Genomic DNA, 14,617 nt, shown 5'->3' with positions numbered 1-14,617 from the left:
GTACTGAGGGAGTGCCGCACTGTCGGAGGGGCAGTACTGAGGGAGTGCCGCACTGTCGGAGGGGCAGTGCTGAGGGAGCGCTGCACTGTCGGATGGGTAGTACTGAGGGAGTGCCGCACTGTCGGAGGGGTAGTGCTGAGGGAGCGCTGCACTGTCGGAGGAGTAGTACTGAGGGAATGCCGCACTGTCGGAGGGGCAGTACTGAGGGAGCGCTGCACTGTCGGAGGGGTAGTACTGAGGGAGTGCCGCACTGTCGGAGGGGCAGTCTGATGGATGAGACGTTGAAGCTGAGCATTAAAGATCCCACTGGTACTGTTCAAAAAAGGGGAGTTCTGCTCGGTATCTTGGCCAAATTTATACCTCTATCAACATCACTGAAACAGATTATCTTGTCATTATCATATTGTTGTGTGTGGGAGCTTGCTATGCACAAATTGGTTACCCGCATTTCCTGCATTACAACAGTGACTCCAAGGCTACTTAATTGGCTGCAAAGCACTTTGTCTTTTGAGGCCATGTCTACTTTGAATAGTATAGATACTGGCTAAACTCATTTCCTGTTGTGAGAGGCGCTATATAATTGCAAGTTCTGTCTTTCTTCTTAAATTGTAGCATCTCACGTCATGAAACCAGCATTCTTGCCACTCTGTGATAAGAACATAACATAATACCATAAGAATTAGGAGCAGGAGTCGGCCATTCGGCCCCTCGAGCCTGCTCCGCCATTCACTGAGATCACAGCTGATCTTCGACCTCAACTCCACCTTCTTGCACTCTCCCCATAATCCCTTGGGCCCCAATATAACATAATATCCAAAAATCTATCGAGACTCCACAGCTCTCTGGGGTAGAGAATTCCAAAGATTCACCACCTTCTGAGTGAAGGCAATTCTCCTCATCTCGGTCCTAAATGGCCAACCTCTTATTCTGAGACTGTGGGCTGACAATGTGATTCAGGCCGTCAGTGCACTGTGTGATCTAGTCCTTGATGTCCAGGTCATGGTGTGTTGGTTTGAAAAATAAAGTCGATTTATATTGGCCTTCTCTCTTCCTAGGATTTGGCAGGGTTGCGGTTAAAAAGAGCTCAGATATCCCATCAGGCCTTTGGCACAGGGCCCGCAGTTATCTGGATTTTCGTGGAAACACATTTCAGGTAACTCCATGGCTGGTGTTAGAGAGAAGGTACTTATTCCAACAGAGATGAAAAAACCCAGAAAGGCTCAGCAGAGACATCTGAAAAGACACAAAGGTGCAGGTTAGATTTTTTGCATGTAGACAACCTGTTGGTCAGGCAGGGGTCAAATGCGGGTCGAATGTGCTATCTACCCCATTGCAACTGGCGCCCATTTACGTTGGAACAGTGACCTCTTTTAATGGCCTGAGATGGGAGCACAAAACTCCCCTCCCCCGCCCGCCCACAAATATTTTGATTTATGTTGTGCCCTACCACATCAGAAAGCACGTCACACAATGTGGGAGAACCGTTACCACACAGTCGGCAGCAGTTCAGGAAGAAAGCTTGCCACCACCTTCACAAGGAGCGACTATGGATGGCCAATAAATGCTATGGATGCTTGGCCAGCGACACCCACATCCCGTGGATTTCGCAGCTTACATGGCACAGAATATTGTCTCCTAATCTGAGGAAGGACATTCTTGTTATTGAGGGAGTGCAGCGACGGTTCACCAGACTGATTCCCGGGATGGCAGGACTGACATATGAGGAGAGATTGGATCAATTTGGCCTTTATTCACTGGAATTTAGAAGAATGAGAGGGGATCTCATAGAAACATATAAAATTCTGACGGGATTGGACAGGTTAGATGCAGGAAGAGTGTTCCCGATGTTGGGGAAGTCCAGAACCAGGGGTCACAGTCTAAGGTCAAGGGGTAAGCCATTTAGGACCGAGATGAGGAGAAACTTCTTCACTCAGAGAATTGTGAACCTGTGGAATTCTCTACCGCAGAAAGTTGTTGAGGCCAGTTCGTTAGATATATTCAAAGGGGAGTTAGATGTAGCCCTTACGGTTAAAAGGATCAAGGGGTATGGAGAGAAAGCAGGAATGGGGTACTGAAGTTGCATGATCAGCCATGATCATATTGAATGGTGGTGCAGGCTCGAAGGGACGAATGGCCTGCTCCTGCACCTATTTTCTATGTTTCTATGGCCCCAAGTTTCGTGCCGCGGCGAAAACGGCGCACCTCCGAGCTGGGCGCCTGTTTTTCGCGCCGAAAACTGCGCCTAAAAAAAAGTCCGATATTCTCGAGCTCCTTGGAGCTCGATGTCTGCTTGGCGCGGTGCGCTCTTCGCAGCAGGGGGCGGAGCCTAACACGCGCGCCGATTTTCTAAGTAGCAGGGGGCGGGTACAATTTAAATTAGCCTTCGTGGTGCCGGCAACCCTGCGCGTGCGCGTTGGAGCGTGCGCGCACGCGCAGTCTCACACAAACATTGGCACTCGGCCATTTTTAAAAATACTGCAGAAAAAGTGAAGATTTGTTTCTTGGACCCCTGCAAAGGCTTGTAATTTAATTTTTTTTTATATTTCTGTGTGTGAGGGAGTGCTTTTAGCAGCACTGCTGAATAAATCACCTGCTGAAATCAGTGAGTTCAGCTTTTCACTGCTAAACTTGCAGAACCGGTACTGCATTGGTGCATGCAAATTAAGGACTGTGTGTTTGGAGAAATAAGAGTGCCAATTCAACTTTGCAATGAATCAACATCCACCAAGAACAAAGATGGCAAACCATTGCATAATACGTGGTGTTGACAATGCAGCACCCATTCTGCAAATTTCAATATAAAACTGTCTATGTGGCTGCCTCTCCCTGTCCAAATGGCCTCAGTCCCCCTCACAGCTCGAAGGCTGCTGCTGTATCTTCGGCTGCCGGCCAGCCACTGACGCCGCCCCTAAAGCGTGGCCAAATGGCCTCAAGCACCATAAAGGGCTGCGTGTGTCAGGTGTTGATTCTTCGGCTGCCGGCCAGCCACTGACGCCGCTGATATCTCATGGCCAAATGGCCTCGGGTCCGTCCGGTGCTGCTTCTTCGCGGCCAGCCACGAAGAGAATGAAGGCCTGCCTCAAGCACCGCAGCTCAGCTCGAAGCTTGCTGCCGCTGCCGTCGAGACACTGACGCCATACCCCTACCAGTCTCCAACATGAAAGGCCTGCCTGAAGCACAGCAGCTCGAAGGCTGATGCTATTTCACACAGGTAGGAACATGGTTTATTTAATCTTTTCTTTGCTTATAAATTTTTATTCAGGTTGGATTTATTTGTATAATGTTTGTATAAGTATAACTAAGGATTAATTGTAGAATTTAATGACTTCCCTTCCCCCCCATCCCCCCCCCCCACCTTGTTCCCTACGCCTAATTTGTAACCTACGCCTGATTTTCTAAAGTGTAGACAAGAGCGTACAAAAATCTTCACTTACTCCATTCTAAGTTAGTTTGGAGTAAGTTTTCACTCACGAAACTTTGAAATCAGGCATAAGTGGCCGGACACGCCCCCTTTTGAAAACAAAATTCTGTTCCAAAGTGAAACTGTTCTAACTGACTAGAACTGGAGCAAACTAAATGACGAGAATTCCCATTTCTAAGATACTCCGTTCTACACCAGTTGCTCCTAAAAATCAGGAGCAAATCATGTGGAAACTTGGGGCCTATGTTTCTATGAAACAGGCCATTCGGCCCAACCAGTCCGTGCCGGCGTTTATGCTCCACTCGAGCCTCCTCCCGTCTTTCCTCATCTAACTCTATCAGCATAACCCTCTATTCCCTTCTCCCCCATACGCTTGTCCAGCCTCCCCTTAAATGCATCGATACTATTCGCCTCAACCCCTCCCTGTGGCAGCGAGTTCCACATTCTCACCCCTCTCTGGGTAAAGAAATTTCTCCTGAATTCCCCATTGGATTTCTGGGTGACGGTCTTATATTGATGGCCTCTAGTTATGCTCTTCCCCACAAGTGGAAACACTCTCTCTGTATCCACTCCATCAAAACCTTTCATCATTTTAAAGACCTCTATTAGGGCAGAGAAAAGAGACGCAGCCTGTTCATCCTTTCCTGATAATTGCACCCCGCATTACTGGTCTCATCCTTGTAAATCATCTCTGCACCCTCTCCAGTGCCTCTATATCCTTTTTATAATACGGCGACCAGGACTGTATGCAGTGCTCCAAGTGTGGTCTAACCAAGGTTCCATACAAGTTTAGCTTAACTTTTCAATTCTGTCCCTCGAGAAATAAACCCTAGTGCTTGGTTTGCTTGTGTTATGACCTTATAGACTTTTAAAACTCTTTGAGGCATGAGTATGAGATTAAATGAAAATGCAATTTAATGGGATTCTTGGAAACTGTGAACGCAAAGAACAGACATAAATGTATACTCTAATACAAAAAGAAAAATACTGCGGAGTCTGGAAACGTTGAATAAAAATAGAGAATGATGGAATTGCTCAGCGGGTCAGGCAGCGTCTGTGCAGAGAGAACCAAAGTTAACCTTTCGATATGGTGACCTGCCTACCTTGAAGAAGTTCAATTTTTACCTCCGCCGGGATTTCCCTTTAAATCCCCAAAGTCTTCCACGTTCTGACAAAAGGTCGTGGACCTGAAACGTTAAACCTCCACAGAGGCTGCCGGACTGGCTGAGTATTTTCAACACTTTCTGCTGATTCGCCAGATCTAGGTACATTATTACAAGACCACCAGCAGGCCTGGACCACTAGAGGGAGCAGTGTGCGACAGCCCGGCCCGGAAATTGGCACGGGTCCCGGCCTGCAAGACCACCAGCAGGCCTGGACCACTAGAGGGAGCAGTGTGCGACAGCCCGGCCCGGAAATTGGCACGGGTCCCGGCCTGCAAGACCACCAGCGGGCCGGGGCTATTAGCGAGAGCAGCGTGCGGTGGTGTACCACGGCAGGGAGCAGCGCGTGCTGCAGGAGGGCGACGGCTGACTGCAGTGAGGGCAGGTACAGCAGGAGGGGCGAGGTCGGGGCGAAGGAGCAGCGAGAGATTGTAGAGTGACGTGATCGGGGTCCAGGAGAGGCGTGAGTTCGGGGCCCAGAAGAGGCGAGGGCCCCAGGGGCAGCACGGGCCCAGCCCACACTGCGATATGTGTGCACACTCGGCCCGTGCAGCAGAGCTGGTCTCCAGTTGTCCTGGGTAACCCTTGCCACTGGACCAAGACCTCGCTCTGTCAAGCCCCGTGTGGTGGCTGGTGTGCAATGGCCACCCCACGTTAAAAAAATCCACCCACAGGCATCTTCCACCCTTCAGGATGTAGTTCGGGATCCGGAATATTAGGTCCTTCATTGAAACACCTGTGAACTCATCCCTTTTTGGTGTGGAAGCAAGTCATCCTCGCCTCGAGGGACCGCCGATGTTGATGGATGATTACCAACATTAAAGTTTACTTTTAACCAAGTTGTGCCCCGCTCTTTCAAAGAGTTGACACAGGCACGATATCGGGCCGTATTTCTGGTAGGTGCGCGACTGGTTTTTCGCCGCGATTTGACCCTCCGCGGCGAAAAACACGGTCACTAAGCCCGGGCGCGGGATTGTGTGGGATCGGTTTGCGGCGGCACTTCCACGTGCCGAGGGGGAGAGGAGCGCTGACGTACAACGACTCCGATTGCGTGTGGGTCCGAGTTTCAGCTCCCCCCCGACCCGTACGCCGCACCCAGAACTGCGACACTCGGTGCAGCCCTGCCAACAGCAGTAAGTCTGAAAACCTGCAGAGAAGGTAAGCGCCAACGTTTTTATTTTTACATTTTTATTTTGCAGCGATTACTTAATTAAGGGTCTTGTAAATCTTTTTGGAATGTATTTTGGGGGATTATTTTTCCTCCCCCCCCCCCCCTCTCCCAAGGCCTCTCTCGCAGCGCAAACGACCCCGGACTAAAGTTGCCGAAACTCGTGGTTTGCGCCACGAGTGCTTGTGCAATGCCCCCCTCAGGCAAAGGCTGAAGGTTCGGCCTAAAAACAGTAGCGCAATGAAAACGGTAAGTTTCACGTATCGCTGCCGTTTGTGCCGACAAACCCCAAAGCCGAAAATCCGGCCCACCAGTGAATCATAGAGAAATTACAATACGGATGGAGACTGCTTGGCTCATCGTGTCTGTATGGGCTAGTTCTGTGTTGTAGGATTCTATTCTAAAGTCCTTGAAGTAGATACCCTGTACTATAAAACAGCAGCTTTACATCTCCACCGGTTCTCATTTCGAGAGGTGTAAAACTTGCTGCCAATTCATTATCACCCACTTTACACCATCGCCCAAAGGCAAGATCTACCCCGGTGCATTTTGGTAAATGAGTACTTGGCACACAGGCTGGGGAAAATTGTTAGCAACTTGTGATTATATCTGAGAGGCCTTTTTAACGCCGACTTCTCTTGCAGTTTTACCATGGCAACAGTCTCACAAACGATTTTTTAATTTCATTCTATCTCAGAACCTCTCTTCCCCCACCCAGTTTTGCCCCTCTATTCTCTCTCCTCTCCTCAAGGCTCCGGGGATTCCAACAGGTCCCCTGATTGGCTAACTGTGTTTCTGTGCATGCTGAATTTCCACAGTGGGTTGTAGACGTACCGATGCTGCATTTGCCCACCGGGGGAGCCATTGGGGGAGCTGTGAGTACTTTTCATTTTCCCCCCCACTTATTTTCTTGTGTCGGGTGTTCGTTTTACTCTCTACCTTGAATCGTCGACCTCGGGAATTGCAGGAAAGGACGACACGTGATGCCAATTTTAGGCTTAGCCCAACTGTAGGTTTCATTACGCAAAAACCAACCAAAAATGAACAAGACTTCTGAGAGAATTGACCGAAGACATACAATCACCCGTCCAGTTAGTTGCTGTTATCGTCAATTGTCATCATCATCATCGGCAGTCCCTCGAACGAGGATGACTTGCTTCCACAAGAGTTCACAGATGTTTCAATGAAGGACCCGATGTTCCAGTTCTGAACTCCAGTTCAGGGGGTTGGAAGATGCCTGTGGGTGGATTTTTTTAACGTGGGGTGGCCGTTGCACACCAGCCACCACACGGGCTTGACAGAGCTAGGTCTTGGTCCAGTGGCAAGGGTTAACCAGGACGACTGGAGACCTTCTCTGCTGCACGGACCTAGTGCGCACACATATCGCACAGTGTGGGCTGGGCCCGTGCTGCCCCTGGGCCCTCGCCTCTCCTGGGCCCCGTACTCTCATTCGCCGCACCTCCGCCCACGGTGTTCCAGGGCCCAGCGCTCCAGCTCTAGTTATAGCCCCGATCTGTGGTGGTGGTCTCACACAGGTCGGGGCGGCCCACCATGTCGATTGTAGGTTCGTGTCGTTGGTTCCGTGACCGGTTGTTCCTCTTTAATGTTCCCTCTTCTGGCCGTTCGCTTCTCTTCCGTTTCTTCCGTGTCCGTCCTTCCCCATCCGTTCGCGCTGAGCCACTTCCAGCTCATGTATATATCTATCCATTTTATGAATAAATGTCCCGCTGGGCTGGGTTTTCTGTTAATGCATCTGGATCGGTTCCGTTGTTTGTGGTGATTTGTTTGACTGGCTGCAGTGATGGATCTGGATATCCACAATTTGCACACGGAGTTGACAGGGCAAAAGATAACTCCTTATCCATACGGCCCCGTTCTCCAAAAATGCACGTCTTGTGGGATCCTTTGTTGTCCTGGTTTTTTGCAGACCTTTCGTCTCTGGAGGGAACTGTTTTCCCCTTCCGGCCAATCAATCCAGGGGCTCCTGGATTAGATTGTATTAATCCCTTTGTTTTGATGCATAATCAGGTCTGGTTCCTGACCGCAGAGATTGTTTTTCATCTAAAGCTGAGTCATCACTTGCCCCGGGCTGGCGCCTTTTTCTCCCCCGCCCAGTCAGTCCCAAAAGCTTGTCTTCGACCATTTTTGGTTTGTGGCCTCTTGCTGTACCTTTTGTGAAAGTGTGTAAATCTTACACTTGCCAGTTTTCTCCCTCCCCGCTGCCCCTCCATGTCTCTTGAAGGCCTTGAGTCCAAGGTGCAGTCTGCCTCTCTGTATCTCTCTGTATCTCGCGTGTGCGCCCTGGGCGATGAACGCTGGAAAGGTTTTCGATGATTGAATCAAAGAATGATGCAACACCCAAGGAGGCCATTCGGCCCATTGTGTCCGTGCCGGTCGAAAACTGGCTCAGAGTCTGCACTGGCTGAGGGTCCCACTGGCTGAGGGTCCCACTGGCTGAGGGTGCCACTGGCTGAGGGTCCCACTGGCTGAGGGTCCCATTGGCTGAGGATCCTGGTCCCGCTGGCTGAGGGTCCCGCTGGCTGAGGGTCCCCTCCCCCCCCCCCCAAGGTCTCACTCGGAGCGCACAAGGCCCGACACTTTAACTCGCGAGTTTCCCGTTCTTGTGCCTTGAAAAGTGTACAACACCTCCCTTGGTGCTGCGTCCCTTGACGCAGGGCCCAGAGATCCAAACTTCTATCTCAGAACCTCTCCTCCCCCACCCAGTTTTGCCCCTGTATTCTCTCTCCTCTCCTCAAGACTCTGGGGATTCCAGCGGGTCCCCTGATTGGCTAACTATGCCCAGCATGCTGAATTTCCACAGGCACAACCCTGCAACAGGAGGTTAAAAATTAAGCAACATTATCGATCACAGCCCAGCACTGCATCCGGCCTCCAAGTGCAGATGGCCAGCTGTACTCCAAATAAAAAGGGTTTTTGGACTCATCGCTGTGTTTACTACGAAAGGGCTGCACCATTGGTGGAAGGGGCAGAGAAGGCGAAGAACTGCATTGTTAAAAAGTCTAAAATAGTTACAGGAGCAACACCATGTCCAATTGCATTCTCAGGCGCAAGTTTCCATTGGGACGAGGGCCCCACTGGGAAGGGGGGCAGTGACCTGCCAGTAACGTGACGGACGGTAGAGGAGGAAGAGGATGAGTGTGGGACAGTGCGTCTCACCACACAGTATCGCCACACCGTGCTGTACCAGAGGGGCAGGACTGGCACTGGACCAGACACAAGACCGGGAGAGGGGGGGCGGGGGGCGTCCCTCAGGTACCTGCTCTGTGGAAGGGGTGTTGGGGATGTCAGCTCAACCCCCGACACAGAGGGCGGTGAATCTGTGCAATGCTCTACCACAGAAGGCTGTGGAGGCCAAGTCACTGAATATATTTAAGAGAGAGATAGATAGATTTCTAGACACAAAAGACATCAAGGGGTATGGGGAGAAAGCGGGAATATGGTGTTGAGATAGAGGATCAGCCATGATCCTATTGAACGGCGGTGCAGACTCGAGGGGCCGAATGGCCTACTACTGCTCCTATTGTCTATGTTTCTATCTCCAACCCACAAGGTGTTGCACAGTTGCAAAAGGCGCCCGTGCTTTGATCTGTGATGTGGTGACAGGGGCCAGTGAGCTGGGGAGTGCGAGAGCTCGATACTGGAGCATGGGAACATTGTCTCATCCATAGCCCCGTAACTTTTTCTCCCTCCAAGTATTTATCCAATTCCCTTCATCTCCCCCTCTGGTTCTTTTGCCAATTACCTTCAATCTGTGTCCCTCTGGTTACCGAACCCTTCTGCCACTGGAAACAGTTTGTCCTTATTTACGCAACTGATTTTGAACACCTCTATTAAATCTTTTCGTACACTTTGCTGCTCGAAGGGGAACGACCATTACAGGGGACATCACCTAACCCTCTCCTCACGCAATGTCCACACACAAGCACTAGGTGGCAATCAAGAGCGACAACACCGGCTTCTATTCTTAAGAACATATGAGGCCTAGATTTTAGGCTTTTCTGATTTCTGGACGAAAACAGAGGCGGGGCGGGACATTTTTCGGCTGGGAATAGTGTACGCCCTGGTAAGGAAATTTGGGCCTCTGGGCCCTGTGTCAAGGGGCGCAGCGCCAAGGGAGGCATTGTACACTTTTCGAGGCACAAGGATGGGGAAACTCGCGACCTAAAGTGCCGGGCCGTGTGTATTCCCAAAACAAGGCCCACCCACATCATTAATCGCACAAACAATGAAAGCAAAGGACCCTCGACTTACTTGCCGAGTTCTGTACCTCCCTCACTGCCACCGGCTATGCCGGATCGCTCCGATTTCCCAGGCGGTCGTTGCGGGCGCACTTCTGGGCGGGTGAGCCGGGCAAATCTCCAAATCTCCTGCCGGTGTCGCAACCAGAGGGCGTCGCACACTTTGCCGGCGGTGTTGCTCCGCGCCACCGCAAAACCCGACCCGTGGATCGCGGTGGGCCCTCACCGCCATCTTTCACCCCGCTCCGGGGTGTCACTGGAGAGTTAGGAGCCCTCGAGCCTGCTCCGCCATTCAATGAGATCACGGCTGATCTTCAACCTCAACACGTTCCCGCCCGATCCCTATATCCCTTGATTTCCTTAGTTCCCCAAAATCTATCGATCTCTGTCTTGAATATACTCAAAGACTGAGCCTCCACAGCCCTCTGGGGCAGAGAATTCCAAAGATTCACCACCCTCTGAGTGAAGAAGTTTCTCTTCATCTCAGTCCTAAATGGCCGACCCCTTATCCTGAGACTGTGTGACCCCTGGTTCTAGAATCCTCAGCCCGGGGGGAAATAGTCTCAGAATAAGGGGTCTGCTTCTCCTTCTACCTACCGTGGGAGCACAGAGACCCTGGCTGAGCGCGGGAAACTCAGAAAACGCAGCAGTCAATTTGCGCACAGCAAGCTCCCACAAACAGCACTGTGATAATGACCAGATGATCTATTTTTCTAATGATGTTGATTGAGGGATAAATATTGGCCAGGACGCCGTGGATAACTCCCCAGCTCTTTTTCGAAATAGTGCCGTGGACTCTGTTACGTCCACCTGAGAGAGCAGACAGGGCCTCGATTTAACGTCTCATCCGAAAGACGATGCCTCCGACAGTGCAGCGCTCCCTCAGCACTGCCCCTCCGACAGTGCGGCGCTCCCTCAGCACTGCCCCTCCGACAGTGCGGCGCTCCCTCAGTACTGCCCCTCCGACAGTGCGGCGCTCCCTTAGTACTGCCCCTCCGACAGTGCGGCACTCCCTCAGTACTGCCCCTCCGACAGTGCGGCGCTCCCTCAGCACTGCCCCTCCGACAGTGCGGCGCTCCCTCAGTACTGCCCCTCCGACAGTGCGGCGCTCCCTCAGCACTGCCCCTCCGACAGTGCGGCGCTCCCTTAGTACTGCCCCTCCGACAGTGCGGCACTCCCTCAGTACTGCCCCTCCGACAGTGCGGCGCTCCCTCAGCACTGCCCCTCCGACAGTGCGGCGCTCCCTCAGCACTGCCCCTCCGACAGTGCGGCGCTCCCTTAGTACTGCCCCTCCGACAGTGCGGCACTCCCTCAGTACTGCCCCTCCGACAGTGCAGCGCTCCCTCAGCACTGCCCCTCCGACAGTGCGGCGCTCCCTCAGTACTGCCCCTCCGACAGTGCGGCACTCCCTCAGTACTGCCCTCCGACAGTGCGGCACTCCCTCAGTACTGCCCCTCCGACAGTGCGGCGCTCCCTCAGTACTGCCCTCCGACAGTGCGGCACTCCCTCAGTACTGCCCCTCCGACAGTGCGGCGCTCCCTCAGTACTGCCCCTCCGACAGTGCAGCACTCCCTCAGTACTGCCCCTCCGACAGTGCGGCGCTCCCTCAGTACTGCCCCTCCGACAGTGCGGCGCTCCCTCAGTACTGCCCCTCCGACAGTGCGGCGCTCCCTCAGTACGGCACTGGGAGTGTCAGCCTGGATTTATGTGCTCAAGTCTCTGGAGTGGGACTTGAACCCACAACCTTCTGACTCAGAGGCGAGAGTGCTGCCCACTGAGGCTCTAGTTACCTACTTGATGCTGTCAAAACCAAAGCAACACACAGATTAGAAACAGAAACATAATTGAGCTGCACTCATACCATCATCATCAAAGGCGGTACCTCGAAGCAAGGATGACTTGCTTCCTTGCCAAAAAGGAATGCGTTCACAGGTGTTTCAATGAAGGATCTAATATTCCAGATCCCGAACTACATCCTGAAGGGTGGAAGATGTGGCCCTTACGGCTAAAGGGATCAAGGCGTATGGAGAGAAAGCAGGAATGAGGTACTGAAGTTGCATGATCAGCCATGATCATATTGAATGGTGGTGCAGGCTCGAAGGGCCGAATGGCCTCCTCCTGCACCTATTTTCTATGTTTCTATGTTTCTATGTGCGTGGATGTTTTTAACGTGGGGTGACCGTTGCACACCAGCCACCACACGGGCTTGACAGAGCGAGGTCTTGGTCCAGTGGCAAGGGTTAACCAGGACGACTGGAGACCAGCTCTACTGCACGGACCTAGTGCGCCCACATATCACAGTGTGGGCTGGGCCCGTGCTGCCCCTGGGCCCTCGCCTCTCCTGGGCCCCGATCAGGTCCCTGTACAGACTCTCGCCGCTCCTTCGCCCCTCCTGCTGTGCCTGCCCGCACTGCAATCAGCGACCTGGCTTCGCAGCCGTCGCCCTCCCGGAAATCGCCGCGGTCCCGGGCTGAGCTCAAACCCAACCCATCGCACCATCTCCAGCATTCCTCCCTCCGCTCCCAGTTTGCTCCCACCCCGGGTTTATAAAGCGGTGCTGAGTCTGTCCCCGGGAGGAAGCTTTGCTCCACAGATGCTGGTCAGCCGACTCTGGGGCCGGCGGGGAATCAACTCCGATCCGTCCCGCTCTCTTCCCACCGCCATTGTCCTCCAGCGGGCCCGCATAACACTCATAACACGCAGGAGCAAGTGCAGAAACCAGAGGAACATAGGAACAGGTGTAGGCCCCTCGAGTCTGTTCAGCCGTTCAATCAGATCACGGCTGATCTGTATCTTAACTCTATCTACCTGCCTTGGTTCCGTAACCCTTAATACCCTTGCCTAACAAAAATCTATCAGCAATGGGAAATACTAAATGCATCTACTCTGTGAACACATGTAAATTATCCATTCGGTCATATTGTGGAAACACTTGTCTTACTATACTGCTGTTGAAGATCTATCCTCTATATACCGAGTGAATAACAGGGGCTCACATACCTGGCATGACACCGCCATCAAGTGGCTATGTTGAGTTTTGCAGCTCAATGCTGAATTGTCCAATTTCGCCGCCTTTCGAACATTGTATTAATAAAATCGATAAGATTCTTTTAAAAAGGAAACACAACAATTTCTAGGCATAGGAAGAGGCCAGGAAGGCCAACAAGCCCGTCTCTTGCCGATGCTGGCCTCCCACATTCAAGCCTACGTAAACTGGAGGTGATCCAAAACTTGGCTGCCCCCGTGTCCTAACTCGCACCGTGTCCCGCTCACCCATCACTCCCCTGGGCTCGCTGCCCCGTGTCCTAACTCGCACCGAGTCCCGCTCACCCATCACCCCCTGTGCTCACTGCCCCGTGTCCTAACTCGCACCGAGTCCCACTCACCCATCAGTCCCCTGTGCTCGCTGCCCCGTGTCCTAACTCGCACCGAGTCCCGCTCACCCATCACCCGCTGTGCTCGCTGCCCCGTGTCCTAACTCGCACCGAGTCCCGCTCACCCATCACCCGCTGTGCTCACTGCCCCGTGTCCTAACTCGCACCGTGTCCCGCTCACCCATCACCCCCTGTGCTCGCTGCCCCGTGTCCTAACTCGCACCGTGTCCCGCTCACCCATCACCCCCTGTGCTCGCTGCCCCGTGTCCTAACTCGCACCGAGTCCCGCTCACCCATCACCCGCTGTGCTCGCTGCCCCATATCCTAACTCGCACCGAGTCCCGCTCACCCATCACCCGCTGTGCTCGCTGACCTGTGTCCTAACTCACACCGAGTCCCACTCACCCATCACTCCCCTGGGCTCGCTGCCCCGTGTCCTAACTCGCACCAAGTCCCGCTCACCCATCACTCCCCTGGGCTCGCTGCCCCGTGTCCTAACTCGCACCAAGTCCCACTCACCCATCACCCCCTGTGCTCACTGCCCCGTGTCCTAACTCGCAACGTGTCCTTTTCACCCATCACCCACTGTGCTCACTGCCCCGTGTCCTAACTCGCAACGTGTCCTTTTCACCCATCACCCCCTGTGCTCATTGACCTGTATTTAATTTGCACCCAGTTAAGCAACGCTTCGATTTCAAAATTCTCATCCTTGTATACAAATCCCTCCATGGCCCTCGCCCCTCCCTATCTCCGCAGTGGAGTGCTACACTGTCGGAGGGGCAGCACTGAGGGAGCGCCGCACTGTCGGAGGGGCAGTGCTGTGGGAGCGCCGCACTGTCGGAGGGGCAGTACTGAGGGAGCGTTGCACTGTCGGAGGGGCAGTACTGAGGGAGCGCCGCACTGTCAGAGGTGCTACTTTTCAGATGAGACATTAAACCGAGGCCCCGTCTGCTCTCTCAGGTGGATGTAAAAGATCCCGCGGCACTATTTCGAAGAAGAGTAGGGGAGTTATCCTCGGTGACCTGGGGCCAATATTTATCCCTCAATCAGCCTAACAAAAACAGATTATCTGGTCATTATCACATTGCTGTGTGTGGGAGCTTGCTGTGTGCAAGTTTTCTGCCACGTTTCCCACATTACAACAGTGACTACACTCCAAAAGTACTTCATTGGTTGTAAAGCGCTTTGAGACGTCCGATGGTCGTGAAAGGCGCTATAGAAATGCAAATCTT

At 52.8% G+C, this 14,617-nt stretch overlaps 1 protein-coding gene across 1 annotated transcript in view; it reads left to right on the top strand.

Annotated features, from left to right (window-relative positions):
• The first annotated feature begins 269 nt into the window (after positions 1–269).
• LOC139238018 (keratin, type I cytoskeletal 13-like) overlaps positions 270–14,617 on the top strand; it is a 132,828-nt gene continuing 118,480 nt past the window's right edge. The window contains exons 1-2 of the mRNA XM_070867415.1: positions 270–309; positions 1,056–1,153. Coding sequence (XP_070723516.1) covers positions 270–309; positions 1,056–1,153 — 138 coding nt within the window. The remainder of the gene's footprint in view (positions 310–1,055; positions 1,154–14,617) is intronic.

This window comes from Pristiophorus japonicus, chromosome 24, assembly GCF_044704955.1.
Source record: "Pristiophorus japonicus isolate sPriJap1 chromosome 24, sPriJap1.hap1, whole genome shotgun sequence".
Classification (NCBI taxonomy): Eukaryota; Metazoa; Chordata; class Chondrichthyes; family Pristiophoridae; genus Pristiophorus; species Pristiophorus japonicus.
The sequence above is the reverse complement of the archived record's forward strand: the minus strand, read 5'-3'. Positions and strand labels throughout refer to the sequence as shown.